Genomic DNA, 16607 nt, shown 5'->3' on the forward strand with positions numbered 1-16607 from the left:
CTAGTATCAGACAATGCTTGCAGAGCTAATCTCATTCTGCAAACTTTTCATTTTTCATTCTTTCATTCTGGGGGATCCTGAGATGCTTCGGTACTTTTTGGTGTTAGATGCAGCGAGCTGTGTTTGCCCAACTGGACACTGGACTATCGTGAGCGGTTCGTCTTCTCAGCGTAGGTAACCGGGATCATTTCCTCTATCCCCAAGGTCTCGAATGTGGCTAATGTTTATTCATACATCGCAGCACTGGTGGCGGGTCTCCCGACAGCCACAGTGCTGCTTAGACTTTTAAAGCACTCTAAGGACACTTTGGACTGAAATAGCCGCCGTAAGCCTCCATATCATTACCGCCGGTCCACCGTCAGAGAGTTTGACATAGGACTCGTAATGGACGTGGAACCCTTTTGATTAAACTGTTTACCTCCACAGCCTTATACGCATAGCGCATTTACGAACACTTAGAGCTTTGATATCAAAAAGTTTTCCATTTACGCGTAGTTGCTAAGGCGAACTTCCTTGTTACCTAGAATACTTACGCCGTTCCATAAATTTTGCTGAAGATTGCCGGAAGTTTCCAGCTAGAGCGCCGTATAAGTGCTTCTGCTGACCGTCCATAAATTTTCATATTCGGTAGACGGATCGGCCTGTCGCTCTGTTTAACCGAACGGTCCGGTCATCCGTTTGGTCTGCGCGGCATTACTTACCCATGGCGGGTGATCTGTTTTCATTTGTCGCCGAAATGGATCTGCTGGCGGGCAGACTCACTTGGCCAGGTGCGTGCCTCAGCAATTCAGCCTGGAAACGGGAAACATGTCAGAAGTTCATTACTCGGTCCACTTTTTGTATATCCAGAGGGACCGTTTAGGTGTATGTAGTTTGGTGTGATCTTCGTCCTTGCTAGCCGCTCCATCGTTTCACATACAAATTCAGTTGACTGTCCCGTTTTTGGTTACCTCTTCACGATGTTACCCCCGTTCCCCACTCTGTGTCCGCTCTGTTCAGCGCCGATCCCCGACATTGCTGATTCCTAACTCCTCTCGGGCCCGCTCTCGGCCGTCCCGACAGCGTTAGTCGGGACTCGGGAACCGCGTCGGCAGTCGGGACCGGGCCGCCGCGCCGGCAGCCCAGCCGGGCAGAAATCGGACCCGGCGCGATCAATAGCGACAAGAGAGGCACCAGCCGCCGCCGCCGCTGCTACTGCCGTCCCCTCACCCGCTCGCTGAACTCTTCAGGCGAGTGGCGACGGCAGTGGACGGCAGCTGATGGTAAGCGCTCAGCGGAGCTGGTGCCGAGCGCTGAGCGTGGGTGACGCCCAGCGCTGAGCGCTGACTGCTGGGTCGAGGTCATGTCATTCTTTATTTTGTGGTGACGGCTGGCGAGACGCCGGTTCGTCAGACGCTGGTGATGTGTAGTTTGGTTGCCGTTTGCTGTTGGTTTTGTCCGTTTCTCGCGTCGCTCGTCATCAGAGGCAGTCACGCGGCTCGACCGGAATGCGGCCACGGTGGTTTGAGTCTCGGCCGCAGTTCTCACGTGTCCGCGCTCCCTAATGGACCTAATCGTCACTAGAGTTGGCTTTATGACTTTATTCAAGGTAATGAGACAGCCACCGCGCGTAGACGTCGACCAAACGACGCATTAGGCCGTGCTCAATCTACCTGACGACTCCACTTATAACTGTGGTCTCGCTTTGTTTGGTAAATGTCCGTCCATTCTCGGCCTGGCCAGCATTAACCACGGCTTGCTCGGAGTCTAGTGCCGGTCTCGGGTCTCGCTCACCCAGCCCCAGGTCTCGCCGAGTACGGAGGTCGCCGAAGGACACTGGCTGTCCTAGCGGGCCGCGCTGACCGCCGCCCGAGCCCGAGGGACCGCTTTGGTCTGGGAGCGGCGGCCACTCTGTCTCAGCTGTTAGGACACGTCGGCCGCGGCACTGGAGGCGGACAGATGCCGGAAGGTCAGACCGATCCACAGAGAACAGGCTCTGGTTTGGCAAGACTCACTGAAAAGGGCACTGATTTGAGATCCCACTCCACACGCCTACGCTGCCGGTAGAGCGACATTCAGTGGCTTCGTCCGCGCCAGTGTGAATGCGGTAGTCCTATGACTGGTGGGACTGTTTGTCGTTTTCCGGTAGATGATAACTAAATCTAGCATTTACTTCACCTGTTGCAAGTGACTTAACCTGTTTGATCTTTTGGCTGGGCATTTGATGGGAGTTCGTCGATGCAACGACCAGTGCGCACTAAAGCCATGGGTGGATATCACGGACCTTTTGTGCAAGCATTTGGGCTCGTCTATGAAATAAGCATCCGCTTCGTTCTGGCGCCGATGATCAGTGTGGCATTTCTCTACCTCTCTCTGGGCCCAGTCCGTGTTTTTAATTGCCTGATATCGTATTAGACCGTTGCAGGCCGTGCTACCAGCTGGCATCGCGCCGGCCCTGTCCGCCACAACAGTTACATGAAGTACGGCTAACAAACCCACAAACAAGGGGGTTCACAACCGCCGGACAGCCTCGTAAAGCACTTTCGACAAACCCACGGGCGCCGCGACCATTATTTATGGCGTCTTCATCGGTTGATCCCAAAGGCATGCATTTAACGTTTAGCAAATCCCATACCAGCAATTTCATGTTCAAATAAGTGTGGAGATGTCTGTGACACATACCTTGTCGCGTAAATGTTTGTGTGAATCATTACACGCCACAATCCTTCGTTTACGCCGGGTAGCAACAACGTTCCTTATAGCGAGCCGACTGGTGGACGTGGTTTAACGTCAGCATTTAACTCCTCAGCAACTGGGATTCCAACTGAATGCGCTCAGGGAACGCTGCACTGTCAGAACGCTGTCTGAGAGCTTGTTTACGAAACTAACATCGCTGAAATGGTTCTGAACTCCCCAAACATCTTAGCACCAAGCCGTCAAAGACACAAATCCGACTTAGCCCTAGTAGGTAACGAGGAATGTAATCATGTTTGTGGATAGTTTAATTGAAATTAATATTTGTGAGCGATGGTACCTAATTGATGTTCAATAATAGCCATCGTCACTTGAGGTACACTTCTTGTTAAATTCTAGCCAGCTTTATATTTGATCGACTTCATCCGACTTGTTGCTTGACCCTGACGAATGAAGGGATTTGCCATCGTTAAAATGTAATCGTAATATGCGATTATGTGATTTATGAGTCCATTACTGTTTAATGTAATCCACCCATCAAAGTTTATATTGAAGATGCTGACAACGGCATGCCTGCACGCCGAATCGACGTCAGGTGCAGAGTGCCCAGGCGTGCGCAAATGCGCCAAAAGCGTCAACCAGTGTCGTCTTTTCCGGGTGCCGATCGGCCAATTCGATCAGTTCTTAGAACCCTCGCTAAATGCGTCGCTTGCTGCCTTGGCCTTACGGTATCGAATGACAGCGTCAGTACATTTAAAATGTTGCAGCTCTTAAAAATACGCGAGGCTGAGGGTTTGCGTTGGATTAAAGACATTTCCGTGAAGCTGTAGATTTTTAGACTACAGCGTTTTTAGATGTTGATATCAACGCTGTGAGGATTTTCAAATGACTTTTATATGGCCTTAGCGATGATGCATATCAAGCATGTTTTATCATTAAGTCTTACGTTTTCAAGCAGGTCGGCTTATTATGATCTCAGTACCGCCGGCCGTCGCCGCGCCATCTCATTATCACCGTGAAATGAGCGATGAGCGCCGAAATGTGTCGGGCAGACAGCCGGCTTTGCTCCTCCGGGCGTCACGGCTTTGGTGCCTTCCTGGAACTGCAGACGGTACAGCCGAGGGCGGCCGTGCGCTCTGAGCTCACTGGAAGCCGGGCAGGGTATGACGCGCCCCGGCGGGACCCGGCGGTTCGCGCTGCTGCCGCCCGCCGTCCGTTCTGCCGCGGGCTCATGGCGATTGGTGAAAAGATGCCTCAACAGCGGGAGCTGGCGCGGAGATGATTTGTCTCGATAAGCGCTGCTAAAATTTGTCGGAACGGCTGGGGATGGCATCCTCGGCTCTAATGTTGTGGACGCTGTAAAGTATAGTACCGGTTTATTAGCTTGAGCGGGATGTAACGGTTTGTGTGATGTTTATCGAGGGCCAATGGTGATATATACTTGTCGCAGCTGCCGGCGGCCTGTCTGTGGTGGTGATTGAAGTGCTGATACCCGTACTGTGGATTGTGTGACGGAGCAGACAGTTTTGTCGTAATCCGCTAAGAGCGATATGTTGAGGTTATATATAGCTGGCGTTCCGGAACGTTGGCGAAGGGTTTCGAGAATGCATCTGTAGATTGCCTGAGACGCGGCGGGGAAGGACGGCTGAGATTCATTCATAGCTGAGCATGTGGGCCCCGCTGCGTGTCTGGTTTCATTACGGCGAGTGGTGGCATATGCATCGTGCCGCCAATCTCGCAAAACATTCATATATCGTGGTGAGATGAGGGCGTAGATTCGCGTACGTCCTTTTTTTGTAGCACTGCATGGATGCATGCTGGTGAAGAGGATGTGCTTTTTCGTGTTGTATCGTAGTTTCATGATGAACCTGCTTCAGTCGTGCGGCACGATTTTGGTGTATATCTGGCACCGCCAGGGTGTGCCGACTTTTCACACGTGTTCTTGGTGGTATCTGGCGCTGCGTTGCGCTGGAACATGAGCATGCATGCCCGGAATGTATGCAGATAAGTGTGATTTTCCTTGAAGCATCGTCACTTGTAAAGGGCTGTGTAAACGTGACAGGAATGACGTGTGGTGGCATGTGTCCGGTGTGCGACGTAGTGGTTAAACCCGCTATTATTTTGGCAGCGGGGCACATTTCCAGAACTGGTGAACTCATGATGCAATCCACATCCTCTTTAGCCACATTTCTGCACACCAGGAACTGTTTCCGTACATATTATATTTTCGGGAGCCCGCCAAACAAAGGCGCCAGGCTCTATTGTCGTCCCATGTTCGTGTCTATCTGTGCAGTGGGATCGCGTGCCGGCGCGGTCACGTGACGGCGGCACTCGTCACCTTGCAGTGCTGTCTGGGCGCCGCCGCCCGGAGGCGTGGACTGGGGGTGCAGAACGGTACGGCCCACGTAACGCCTGTAGTGGTGGGACGACTTGTCATTCAGCTGGGTCAGTCCAATCGCCACTGGTATTAATAGTGCTGTCCACGGATTCGGCTCAACAAGGGCGGATACTGGATATTGACCATCGGATGTCGATATCCTGAATTTTCATTTGGTTCATTTTTCAACGCACAGAGAGCTTTCCGAACTGTTATTAATCCCTCAATTAAACCGAATTTTAAACTTGCTGATGGTAGAAGCGAAAGTTCCTCTTATCTCGTGCCCCATTCTCTCGGAACAAAACGCCGTTGACCAACAACACCGCCATGTCCCGCCCGTGGAGTGACATCACGATTCCTTTGAAGCACGCTACTTTTCTGTGGGCGGGATGTTTGCACGCTGCGCGCCCCGTATTTGTTCTGTAGTCCCGTGAGCGGCGGCCATCTGTACTTGTCACCGTCCTCGGACTCAGCTGGCGGTGGGCGCCCCCGGTGTTTGGTGTTCCACTCCGGCTGAAGTCTCGGAGGGTCCGACCGGTCACCCTCACCATCTCCGGCCGTCCGTCTCTGTCCGCGGTTTACCGCTCCCACTGGTCTCTGTCCGGTATCCTCGGACCTTTGTCTCCACAGGTCTCTGGGGTCCTATTGATGTACTCTTCAGTGATTGCGCTCACATTCCCTGTGTTTGAGTCCCTTTATCGGAGACCGGAGACCGAAACGAATATAATCCTTTTTTGACATTCTAATTTCTAACCGTAATTGAAATGGTCATACCCGGCTGACCTCCATTGACCTGACCTGAACTGACCTTGCTGTCTGTTGACCTTGTTAACTTGACCGCTGACCGCTGACGGCTGACCTGGCCCCCTCCCCCGTGTGCCCACAGCGCGGAAGCAGAGTAACGGCACGATGGGTCGCGACGGGCTCGGCTCCGGCTCGCGGACACCTCCCGTCGAACGGAGGCACAAGCTCTCCTCACTCGGCCGACTCTTCAAACCGTGGAAGTGGAAACGCAAGAAAAAGTCTGACAAGTTCACTGAAACACAACGCTGTAAGTGCCACTATCCGGGTCGTTGGAAAGATAACGTAGATGGGAAAAGGTCATGGTGAATTGTGATTTATTCAAATAATTTTATTAGATGAGAATGAGAATGGGTGAACTACAAAGAGGCGGGAAGCTATCTTTTCTGAAAGGGAAGGCTGGACAGATTCAGTCTGATGAAAGGCTGAACTTCAGGGCGGCGAGGAAGAACACAAGTCGCAACAAGATTTCCGTTGTTTTTCCTCGTTCGAGTTGGGTCGGAATTAGTCTCTTAAATCAATAAACCAGGCTGCAGTTAGAGAGGCTCGTCCTACCATATTAACCATTAATCTCGAGCTGTGCCCTGTGTTCTGACGGTGAGAACGGGGAGTATATCGCGGCCCTGGCACTCGGAAGCCGCTGCTAGTTCGGCATTCATCCCACACCACCCACTCTGGGCCGACCGGGCGGGATCCATCATTGTTGGTCCATTACGGACACTCGACTGGCAGCAGCGGGCTCCAACACACGATAGATGGCCGGCCGATCCAACTTCGGCGGGATCAAAACGCCGTTTGTTTGGCAGCCTTCGATAGGCAACAGCGAAGGGTTCAGTGGGCTGAATCGGCAATGGAACAGATAGAACTATCTCAATGGAAGCGAACTAAACCACCCGTTTGTTATGCAAATAATTATTTTTATTTTATTTATTTACATGTTAAGTATCATCTTTACATAGTTTATAGTTGAGATCCATGCTTTGTCGCCTCACGATCGTAACAATATTGAACTGACTGGGTTCAATTCGATATTGGACGCCTTATCTGAGATTGAAGATTCATCGGGTTTGTTATGACTGTTTCACACGCGAAATGTTGGAACCAATGACGTTCAACGTAAAGTGTTCTGCTCGAAAAGCCCTCAATCGATAGCATTTCAGAAATTCAATCCTATACTTTCCTTGTGAGCCCATGGCCTAAGTACTCACGAGTCGCGACCACGGTCCATCAGCCTCTCATGCTACTGCCGAATGTCGCCAGCCCCGCCGCGCCGGACCAGCCTCTGTTTGCTACCCTCCCACGGTCCTGTGTACAGTATCTCTGTCTGTGTGTGACAACGGGTGGCCAATGGTGTCAGCTGTGGCGCCGGTGAGCCGATTGTGGCGCATCTGACACTGTTAGTGGCGCAGACAAGGCCGCGCTGGCTGGTGTAACGCCGGCACACAGGTCCGGTCTGTCATACAGCTGACATGACAGACCAGCGTGGCTGTTCAGACTGCAGCCCCGCTGGTTGATATAACACATTACACAGACCGGCAATCTGTCAGACAGCTGCCTCCTCGGTCTGCCGACTGAGGCGGTCATGGTCAGTCGGCCAGCTTTGTGGGCTCAAAGCAGAGTTGGTCCTTGGCTCGGCTAGTTGTGGTGGGGGGAGGGGGAAGGGTAACCAATGGAGCGACCCAGTGGAGGTAGTCGTTGGTTCAGACTTCAGTCAGCTGCGACACGATGGATCTGTGATCCGGGTGACCTGAGCTGACTGGCTCCATTACGGCTCACCTACAAATGCACAATGCACCTGCATTTAGAGGAAGGTATAGATAAAACTCGTTTAAAGTCGATGACTTCTTTTTGAATCTGCGCTGACTGCAACTTGCAAGTTTTTCGACCTGTCCGAAGACTAACACGTTTGATGTAACTTTCAAATTAATATCGGATTTAAGTTTTGAAGAAAAAATGAGAAGTTATTACAGCATGCTCAAAACCTCAAGCTGCTTACATTATTAGCTTCCTTAAGTCATTTAAACTTCTTTCAGCATTAGCTCTGATGTCTGTGGGAGACCTGTAGAAAGTTGTGCACGCCTGCGGCGCACTGGTTTGTAGATACAGCGCTGATAAAAAAAAATAGGAGCTTAGCCCCTTCTCTACCTAGGGAGCTGCTGATAAAACTGTGGTCTGCAGTGTGTGGCAAACAATCAAAGGCACGAATGCTGTAATAAATACCAGCTGCACAAGATTGCATGTGACTATGCCGTGCTGCTTTGTTTCTCCGTCCATTCTTTCGGGAGCAGAAAGGCCACCTTTCTGGCGCCGGGACCTTCAGTGTCTATATTTGTGCCGTCTCTGAAAGTGAGTTATTTCCGCTGGCCGTTTGGAGCGGCGGCCGGCGGCGCGGAGCTGTCGGCCGTCTCCCATCCATCCCCAGTGTGCGTTCCGGAGCAGTCAGCAGCGCCTGTTGCTGCGGACCAGCTCCATATTTGATGGGTGCCGCCGCCGGACAAAGGCGTCGGTCCGGCCAGCCGTCCCCGGGCCGGGACTGAAGGGTTCTAACGTGCCGCCGGGAACGGCTCGAACCGCTCGGAAATCGCGGCACGAACACTGCCAAACGGCGGAGCTGTGAAACCGATACCGAACTGAAAAGTGAAAACCTGGTTTCATTGAATGCTCGCAACATGAAAATAAAATCCCAGGTCCATATTTATATTATCGGCAATCTCGAAAGCACCAATCTTGCAACTTGTGTTGTGGTTTCTTACCAATATTTGGAGGTAGGTTAAGTGTTTTTTTTTTCAATGTTTATTTGAAAAGTTTATCGATAGTAACTTTACGACCTCTGTTGAAAGTTACGTTACGTTAATGTAGTTAAATCGGTTGAATCTTCGGTCGGTATCCCTCTGGTAGCATCGGTACGCACAAACAGCACGGCGTCTCACAGGTGACTCTGTATTGTTGCGTGTGGCGCCACTGGGCTCAACTCAGGTTACCAAATAAAAATGGCAGCAATCACTTAGGGGTAATTTTCGGCGATGAAAGTATTTAGGGGGAAACTCGCACATACTCCCCACTCGAAATCGGGGCGAGATTTCGAAAGAACAGAAAACAGGTACAGCAACTTAACAAATCACAACAACGCATCGCGCGCGCACCGGGACAGTCGCAACCGTGTCACCAGACTAACCACCGATCCGGGTCCGGTTCACGGCGCCTCACGGGCCGCTTCCAGCCGAAACAGCCGGCTGAGAGGTCGGCGCGTACGGCGACCGCGCAGTTGAATGATCGCGGCGCGGGTCTGGCCGTCCGGTCCGACCAGGAGCTCGGTCACGCGTGCGAGAGGCCACCGTCCGCGCGGCCCCTCGTTGTGGACGAGCACGACGTCTCCCACCTCCGGTGTCCGGTTCGGCTGCCCCCGCGGCGACCGGTGCCAGCAGCGGAGCGCGCGCTGATACTCGTTCCACCGCCGAGTCAGCTGGTCAGACACCCTCCGGCGGTGCCTCCAGGCTCTGTTGAGTGGGGACTCCGTCAGAGTCGGGCACACAACACCATCGATTGTGGTCACACCGAACAGCAGATGAGCTGGCGTGAGCAGGTCCTCCCCATCACCCTGGGTGAGGGGGCGCAGGTTGACAAAAAACGCCAACTCATAAAGAACGACAGACAGCTGTTCAAAGGAGAGATGACAGAGGTGCAACGATGCACGCAGAGCCGCCTTCGTTACACCCACCATGCGCTCCCAGAAGCCTCCCCACCATGGGGCCGATTCAGGGATGAACCGCCAGGTGACACACCTTGGGAGCTGACCCAGCAGCGCTCGAAAGGTCCTCGCGTTATCGCTGTAGATGAGCGCAGGTGTCCCGCGAAGCGCAAAGAACCGCCTCAGGGCCAGGACGAGGTCAGCTGTCGACTGGGAGTGAACTAGCTCGAGGTGGACAGCACGGGAGGTGGCGCAGGTGATGAGAAGTACCCATACCTTTTTAGCGCTGCCGTCCACGTACAGTGGCCCGAAATAGTCGACGCCCACCTTGGCGAACGGTCGGGACGGCTGCACGCGAAAACTCGGCAGCACCCCCTCTGGCGACCTGTAGGGAAGACATCGGTAGCGACGGCATCGGCGACATGAGTCCACAGCTCGGCGAACGGTCCGCCGCCTTACCGCGTACTCTGCGGTGAGCAGGGCCAGTGTCACGCGAGTCCCCTGGTGGAAGCACCGGCGGTGAGCCTCTTCTACGATCAGCGTCGTGATGCGCGCCTCTTCTGGTAGGATCGGGACTGGTCGTTCGCCGGTCCGCAGCGTCGCCAGCAAGATTCCCTCCTCACTGAGCTGCGGGCGGAGTTTAGTCAGTGGTGACCCGCTAGGCAGCAGCTCACCCGAACGTACTGCCTTCAGTTCATCGGGGTAGACACATATCTGGGACACTCTGATCAGAAAGAGAAGGCTACTCCGCCTCTCCTCTGGATTCAGCGGCCCGGTCACTCTGTCCTCCTTCAGCGCGCGGCTGTTGGACACAAAACGACGTATCCAGGTCAGTCGGTTCACCGCTTGTGCGAGACTGGAACACTCGGTGAGGTCGAACGGCATCGGCTCACTCCTCTGGGTCACCAGACTCTCTCTGACTACAGGTCTCTCCTTCTTGCTTTCCACAGCGGCCTCTGGTGATAGCTGCCGCTCACCAGGCGCGGCCGACAGCGGCAGCTCAGGGCTTGAAGAGTCCCTCAGAAACGCGGGTCCCTTCCACCACACATCACACTTTTCCAAGACAGCGAGGGACATACCTCTGGTTCCGATGTCAGCTGGGTTGTCCTCCCCACAGACATGACGCCACTGCTCGGGGCTCGACATCTCGGTGATGGCCTTCACTCGGTTGTGGACGAACAGCTTGAGCGCCCTCTTGCTGCTGATCCAGTAGAGGACATCCTTGGCATCAGTCCAGTAGACCACTCGCGGTGAGTCCAGGCTCAGAGAACTGCGAACAAACTCCATCAGGCGGCAGCCGATCAGGGCTGCCATCAGCTCCAGTCTCGGCACACTGAGGGCAGGAGTCACGGGCGCCAAACGAGACTTCGCCATCACTAGCCGAGAGTCTCCATCGATCACAGCGTAGATGACGCAGCAGTAAGCACGCTTCGAAGCATCACAGAACACGTGATATGTGACGTCATCGGTGATTAACAGAGTGCGGGGGAACCACACATCACGGTCAGACGCATCTCTGCACCAGGTGGATAGCTCATCCAGCGTGTTAGGGGACAGATCATCATCCCATCCCGCGGACGGCTGCTCCTTCCAGGTCCGCTGAAAGACTGCCCTGCCAACGACAAGCCAGGGCGACAGCACACCGAGAGGGTCGAACAGCTTACCCAGGGTGGACAGTAGCTCACGCTTGGTCCTGATGGCCGACAGGGTGGGTAGGCACACCGCCAGACGGTCCGTCCTGGTGCTCCAGCGCAGTCCCAGAATGCTCGAGTCCTCAGCGTCGTCACCGGTGATGCGCAGCTTGTGCAGTTCCATTCGAGCGTCGCCGAAGATCTGCACCGTCCTCTCCATGCCTCTCTCCGCTTCAGTCCTGTTGGGGAATGATAGGCATATATCATCCATGTACAGTCCCTCCTCCAGCATCTTGCAGAGGGACGGGTCAGTCGAACGATACCGACAGATATGACTGGACAGGGTCTGCAGCAGAAGGTACGGGGAGCAGCTGAGGCCGAAGGGGACACGTCTGAACCTCAGACGCTGGTCAGCCCACAGGAACTGGAGGTACTTCCTGTCCCGTTCGGAGATGGACACCATGTGGAAGGCCGACCTGATGTCCGTCTGAGCTGCCACCGCGCCCCGTCGAAAGTTGAGCAGTACCGCAGGAACTCGGCGCAGCAGGTTTCCGCCAGTCTCCAGGAGGTCGTTGAGACTGCGGCCGGTTGGGTCTCTCGCTGAGCCGTCAAAAACTACTCGCAGTTTTCCATTCCGCCAGATGCCCCGGTGCGGCAGGTAGAAGCCGTCTATGTCGCCTGCCGGAGACTCCTCGATGACACAGTTTCTCTGCAGTTCCGCCAGGTGGCGGGCGTACTCTTTCCGCTCTGGGCAGGTCAGCCGCGCTTCCATCCGCTTGGTCCGCGCCGCTGCTGAATACAGGTTAGTGACGGGGCGTTCACCGGAGGTCCACAGCAGTCTCATCTCGTACCTCTGATCCTCGAGGCTCCAGGTCGGGTAGGCCTGTGGTCTCGCCTCATCTTCGGAGATGCCGATCGCCTCCAGACGCCAGAGCTGCTCTGCTTCCTCCTCTGGCAGGCGGCTGCTGCAGCGTAGCGCATACCTCACCGAGGTGGACGTGACAGGGAGCTCCTCCCTGCCGTGGATCACGTAACCGAACACGGTATCCACAGCTCGCAGACGGTCAGACAGACAGATTTGGTCGTGCAACACAATCTTGTAGATCTGGTCTACCCCAATCAAGACATCCACTGGCCCGCCCTGGAAGTCATCAGCAAGCAGAACGTGGGGCTCAAACACTACGGTAGGCGGTCGGGCAGGCGTGGGTTGCGAACAGAGCCTGTCAGTCTTCCACAACTCGAACACATGGTCCTCCCCACCGTGCCGGCTCCTCAGGGCCAGTCTCACCTTTTCATACGTCCTGGGCTCCTCACCGCGCTCTTGAAAGCCCATGCAGGCGAATACTCCGCTCCCCACCAAGGCCAGGCCGAGTGCATCTGCCGCCGACGTCCGGATGTACGAGGAGTCGGAGCCGCCGTCGAGCAGGATGCGCAGTCTGCAGGTCCCCTGCGGCCCGGCCGCCTCCACCAGCGCTGTCTGGGTGTAGCACGCCGCGTCGCTGACGTTAGCGGGGTCAGGTGGAGAGCTCAATGAGTCACATGGCAAAGCGTTAGTCGAACCAGAAGGCACAGGGGCAGACGCGGCAGTCATCACACTAGCTGAATATGGTGCGCAAGCGATGGCATCGGGCTCCACGGGTGGGTTCTGTGCATCTGGCGTTACGGGTTGGTTCTGAGCATCCGGCGCTATCTGTGTAGACATACCCTGGCGATACACAGGAGCATACCGACCTTGAGACTGCGAATGCTGACCGGCGGCAGCAGGAGGCAGTGGTGCTGAGTAGACCGGCTGGTTGAAGTGGTTGTGATGCTCTGCAGGTGGCAGCTGAGGTGGTCCGTGGAACCCTGGTGGCGGTTGACTGCTGTTCCGACCAGGCGGTGGTCCGTAGAAGCCAGGAGGTGCTCTGCTCTCGTTCCGACCAGGCTGAGGGGGTCGTCTCGGCAGATCGTTGGCGCTGGTCCTGTGGAGGCTCGAATGGTGCGGTCCACCACACGTGAGGCAGTTAGAACTGCGACAGTCACGGGCCAGGTGGGGGCCCAGACAGCGGAAACAGACACTGGCAGCCTTCACAGCCTCCCATCTGGCATCAACAGTCATGCCTCGATACATATGGCAAGCCGCTAGCCCATGCCTACCATCTCCACATGCCACACACACCCAGTCATCGCGAGCACAGGCAGCAGAGCGGGGAGCATAGCGACCTGGCGGACGAGCGGAGCCCAGCTGTCGGTTGGCAGCCAGGCCACTCACCGCCCCCCAGCCAGCAGGTGGTCTGGGTGGTTCCGTCGGCTGGACTGGGGCTGCTGCAGCCTGCTCGCGCACCCTCATCTCGTGCTGGAGAAAGGTGAGAAACTCCCGGAAGTCTGCAGTCTGGTGACGTGCCCACTCCAGACGCCAGGAGTCCGGCAGCTTCTCTCGAAGAACCGGCAGCAGGATACTGGAGAAGCTGCTGGCAGTCACTCCAAGAGCCTCCAGGCCCCTGACACGAGCAGTCAGCTGGTCGAGGAAGCGGTGCATAGCAGGCACGTCAGCGGTCTTACAGCACGGCAAGTCTAGCAGCTGTTTCATGAGTAGCTCCCTCCTCACACCCTCTCTATCGAAGCGACAAGTCAGCGCATCCACTGCAAGTTGATACCCAACATCAGACAGAGGGATCCCCTCAATTACCCGTTTGGGTACACTCCCCAGGTGAGATTTCAGCAGAACAAACTTTTGTAGGTACTGCTGCATACCTTTGGTTCAGGTGGATGGCGACCCTGAACAGCTCCCAGAATTCGGGCCACTGTAGCACATCACCCTCAAAGGTCGGCAGACGCACCACCAACGACGACTTCTCCTCCTTCAACCGGATTCCACCGGCGGTTTATTATTAAGTGCGAAAAAAAAAACAAAAATGATGAACCGTACTCAGCAGAACAAATGTAACAAGTGAAAGAGTGCGAATCGATGGCGTTACCATTGAATATGGCACAAGGAATGTGGACAGTTAGTAGTGTTAGGGGGACAAAATATTAGATATTAGTGTTAAGGATAGGCATTGGTAACGCCATCAAGGTTTTAAACAGCATACATGGTGCGAAGTTAAATTATACAAATATGAAAAGAAACAACAACAGCAAAAACATGATATACTGCATTGCAGATCCGGAATGATCAACGCATATCACCAATGTTCCTGCCCCAGACAGCCGCCAGGGGGCGCAGTCTGGACCGCCGTAGCCGTCCCTAGCAGCGTCAACGGCGTCAGCAACCGCCTGAGCAATCAGCCCAGGCGTCAGCAGCCGGTGCCTCCGGAGGCCGGCATTCTCCTGCCAGCCGCCATCAGCGCCTTCAAAATCAGAAAATCAGCAGACCCGTTCCCGCCCCGGACAGCCACCGGGGGGGGGGGGGGGGCACCTGGGACGCCGCAGTCGCCTGCAGCAACCTCAACGACGTCAGCAATTGCCCGAATCATCGACCCAGGCGCCAGTAGTCAACGGCCCAGGAGGAGACCAGCATTCTCCTGCCAGCGCCATCAGCATCTTCAAAGTCGGCGGAACTGTTCCCGCCCCGAACAGCCATCGGGGGGGGGGGGGGCTGCCGCAGTCGCCCGCGACAGCCTCAAATGCATCAGCTGCCCAAATAACCATCCCGGGCGTCAGCCAGCGCCCCAGGAAGCCGGCATTCTCCTGCCAGCCGTCATCAGCGTCTTCAAAGTCAGCAGACTTGTTCCAACCCCGGGCAGTCGCCCGAAGGGGGGAGGGGGGCCGCCCCATTCGTAGTTGCCCGCAGCAGCCTCTACGACATCAGCAGGTGCCCGAACAACCATCCCGGGCACCAGCCAGCGCCCCAGGTGGCCGGCATTCTGCCAGCCGCAATCAGCGTCTTCAGGGTCAGCAGACGTGGTGCTGGAACAGGTATAGAATGGACATTAGGAGAATACTAGACAAGTTTAACTTGGGAAAATAAGCAGGTATGGTGTGTGGAACTGTGAATCAAGTGGCTATAACATAAGAGTAAGATATTCATAACTTTTCATATTAAACACGAAAAATACGCACAAGGCATGTAAACTGAGTAGGTACGAACAAAACAAGGCAAAACAAATCAGACTCCGGATCATTTTTGATTGCTTTAAAGTTGGGGACATCATGAGGTGTGGTAAAGGTCACAAGTTTCCCGAGGCCACACCCCATAGTTGTACTTATATCATGACAAAAGCTTTAACATTAGCGAATACGCGGTGGTGCTAAAGGTGAAAGAGAAAATGCCCTGTCTCTGCAATCACCAAAATGATGAGTGTTTATTTTCATAAATCAGTAAGTGTCAAAAAACAAGATCTTGATACATCTCTTGAAAGACGCTTTCGACAATGGAATATTTCTGATGTTGGGTATCTTAGACGCTATGAGGTTATTCCATAACAAAGGCCCCCTATAAAATAGTACAAATTGGCGGTAGTTAGTTAAACGGTAGTTAGGTGTTCTGGCACCTGAGCTCCCAGGGATGGATTCATTAAAATGTTTGACATTCCTGGCCGGTTGATTACTTTCATTTAAAGTAAACTTTGCAAGTGGTCGCGGGAGACGTTCAAACAGGTAGTCATGCATGATGAGTAGGATTTGGTATTTGATTATGTCACACAGTTTGAGAAGCTTTAGGTCACGGAAAAGTGGTGACGTGTGGGACTGTGGACGAGCACACGCTAGTAAGCGTATGGCGCGTTTTTGAATGGTTATGTAGCGGGATTTCGCGGCGTTGCGGGGCTAACCGGGCGGTCGCTTCTCAGCAGGTGGGCTGGCTCGAGTGGGGGTGTTAAAATCGGCCTAGTGGGTGCGCTTCTACTCGTAAAAGCCCTTCTCGGTTCAGCCCCTCGCGAACTCGTCCCGACTCTGTCTTTGCATTCTCCGGGGCGATCAATCAACGGAAACACATAGGCCAGGGTTAGGGAATGGGAGATAATGATAAATGATAATCAATTACCCTCGATCATATTGGTATAGAAAATCAACTCTATTTAACAAAAAGTCCCACTCTCAAACAACAGCGCCTTTCCTAGCTGAGGGCTATCTCCCACCGGATATACACAACAATCATACTTCCACTCGTGCATCCCTTCTCACTTCTGTCATACGTCCAGTTATACCTCATAATTATCAGAGTTAGCCGTCTCCGATCCCTCCCTCTTTGCCTAACTTCCCCCGGTGGTGCTAAGGCGTGCGCAAGTCATTATTGAGTCATTGGCCTTAAATTTCATTAACCGTTATCCCTTCATAACCACAATGCTCCGTACATCAGACAAACGCTTCATAATGCTCACGCTACACGAATAGAATATACGAACCACCACAGATTTCGGCACTCCGCCCTTGAATTACGCGACTTATAGCGGGTCCAAGACCATGCCGAACTACCTACACACAAATAATAAACACACACGCACGCAGGTTGTTGAGC

At 54.2% G+C, this 16607-nt stretch overlaps 2 protein-coding genes across 2 annotated transcripts in view; one reads left to right on the top strand and one right to left on the bottom strand.

The window, feature by feature from the left end:
* LOC122369395 (phosphatase and actin regulator 1-like) overlaps positions 1–16607 on the top strand; it is a gene marked incomplete at its 3' end in the record, with an annotated part of 71708 nt that overhangs the window by 25605 nt on the left and 29496 nt on the right. Inside the window, exon 2 of the mRNA XM_043344117.1 lies at positions 5937–6101. Within this exon, the coding sequence (XP_043200052.1) occupies positions 5937–6101 (165 nt within the window). The remainder of the gene's footprint in view (positions 1–5936; positions 6102–16607) is intronic.
* Positions 8829–10911, bottom strand: LOC122369397. The gene is made up of 2 exons (XM_043344118.1): positions 10619–10911; positions 8829–10166 (listed from the first exon to the last, which is right to left on the bottom strand). Exons 1-2 carry the CDS (start codon positions 10658–10660, stop codon positions 9045–9047), a joined length of 1164 nt encoding a protein of 387 aa, XP_043200053.1. The 5' UTR covers positions 10661–10911; the 3' UTR covers positions 8829–9044.

Source organism: Amphibalanus amphitrite, unplaced genomic scaffold (assembly GCF_019059575.1).
Source record: "Amphibalanus amphitrite isolate SeventyFive unplaced genomic scaffold, NRLGWU_Aamphi_draft 001031F_arrow, whole genome shotgun sequence".
Lineage (NCBI taxonomy): Eukaryota > Metazoa > Arthropoda > Thecostraca > Balanomorpha > Balanidae > Amphibalanus > Amphibalanus amphitrite.

Bases quoted from the DNA above. Each gene is read 5' to 3' on its own strand.
- LOC122369397 (XM_043344118.1), bottom strand. From the start codon at position 10,660: ATGTCTGTGGGGAGGACAACCCAGCTGACATCGGAACCAGAG. The intron at 10,167-10,618 runs GTATGTCCCTCG...CTCCGCCCGCAG, and splicing joins AGCTGACATCGGAACCAGAG to CTCAGTGAGGAGGGAATCTT.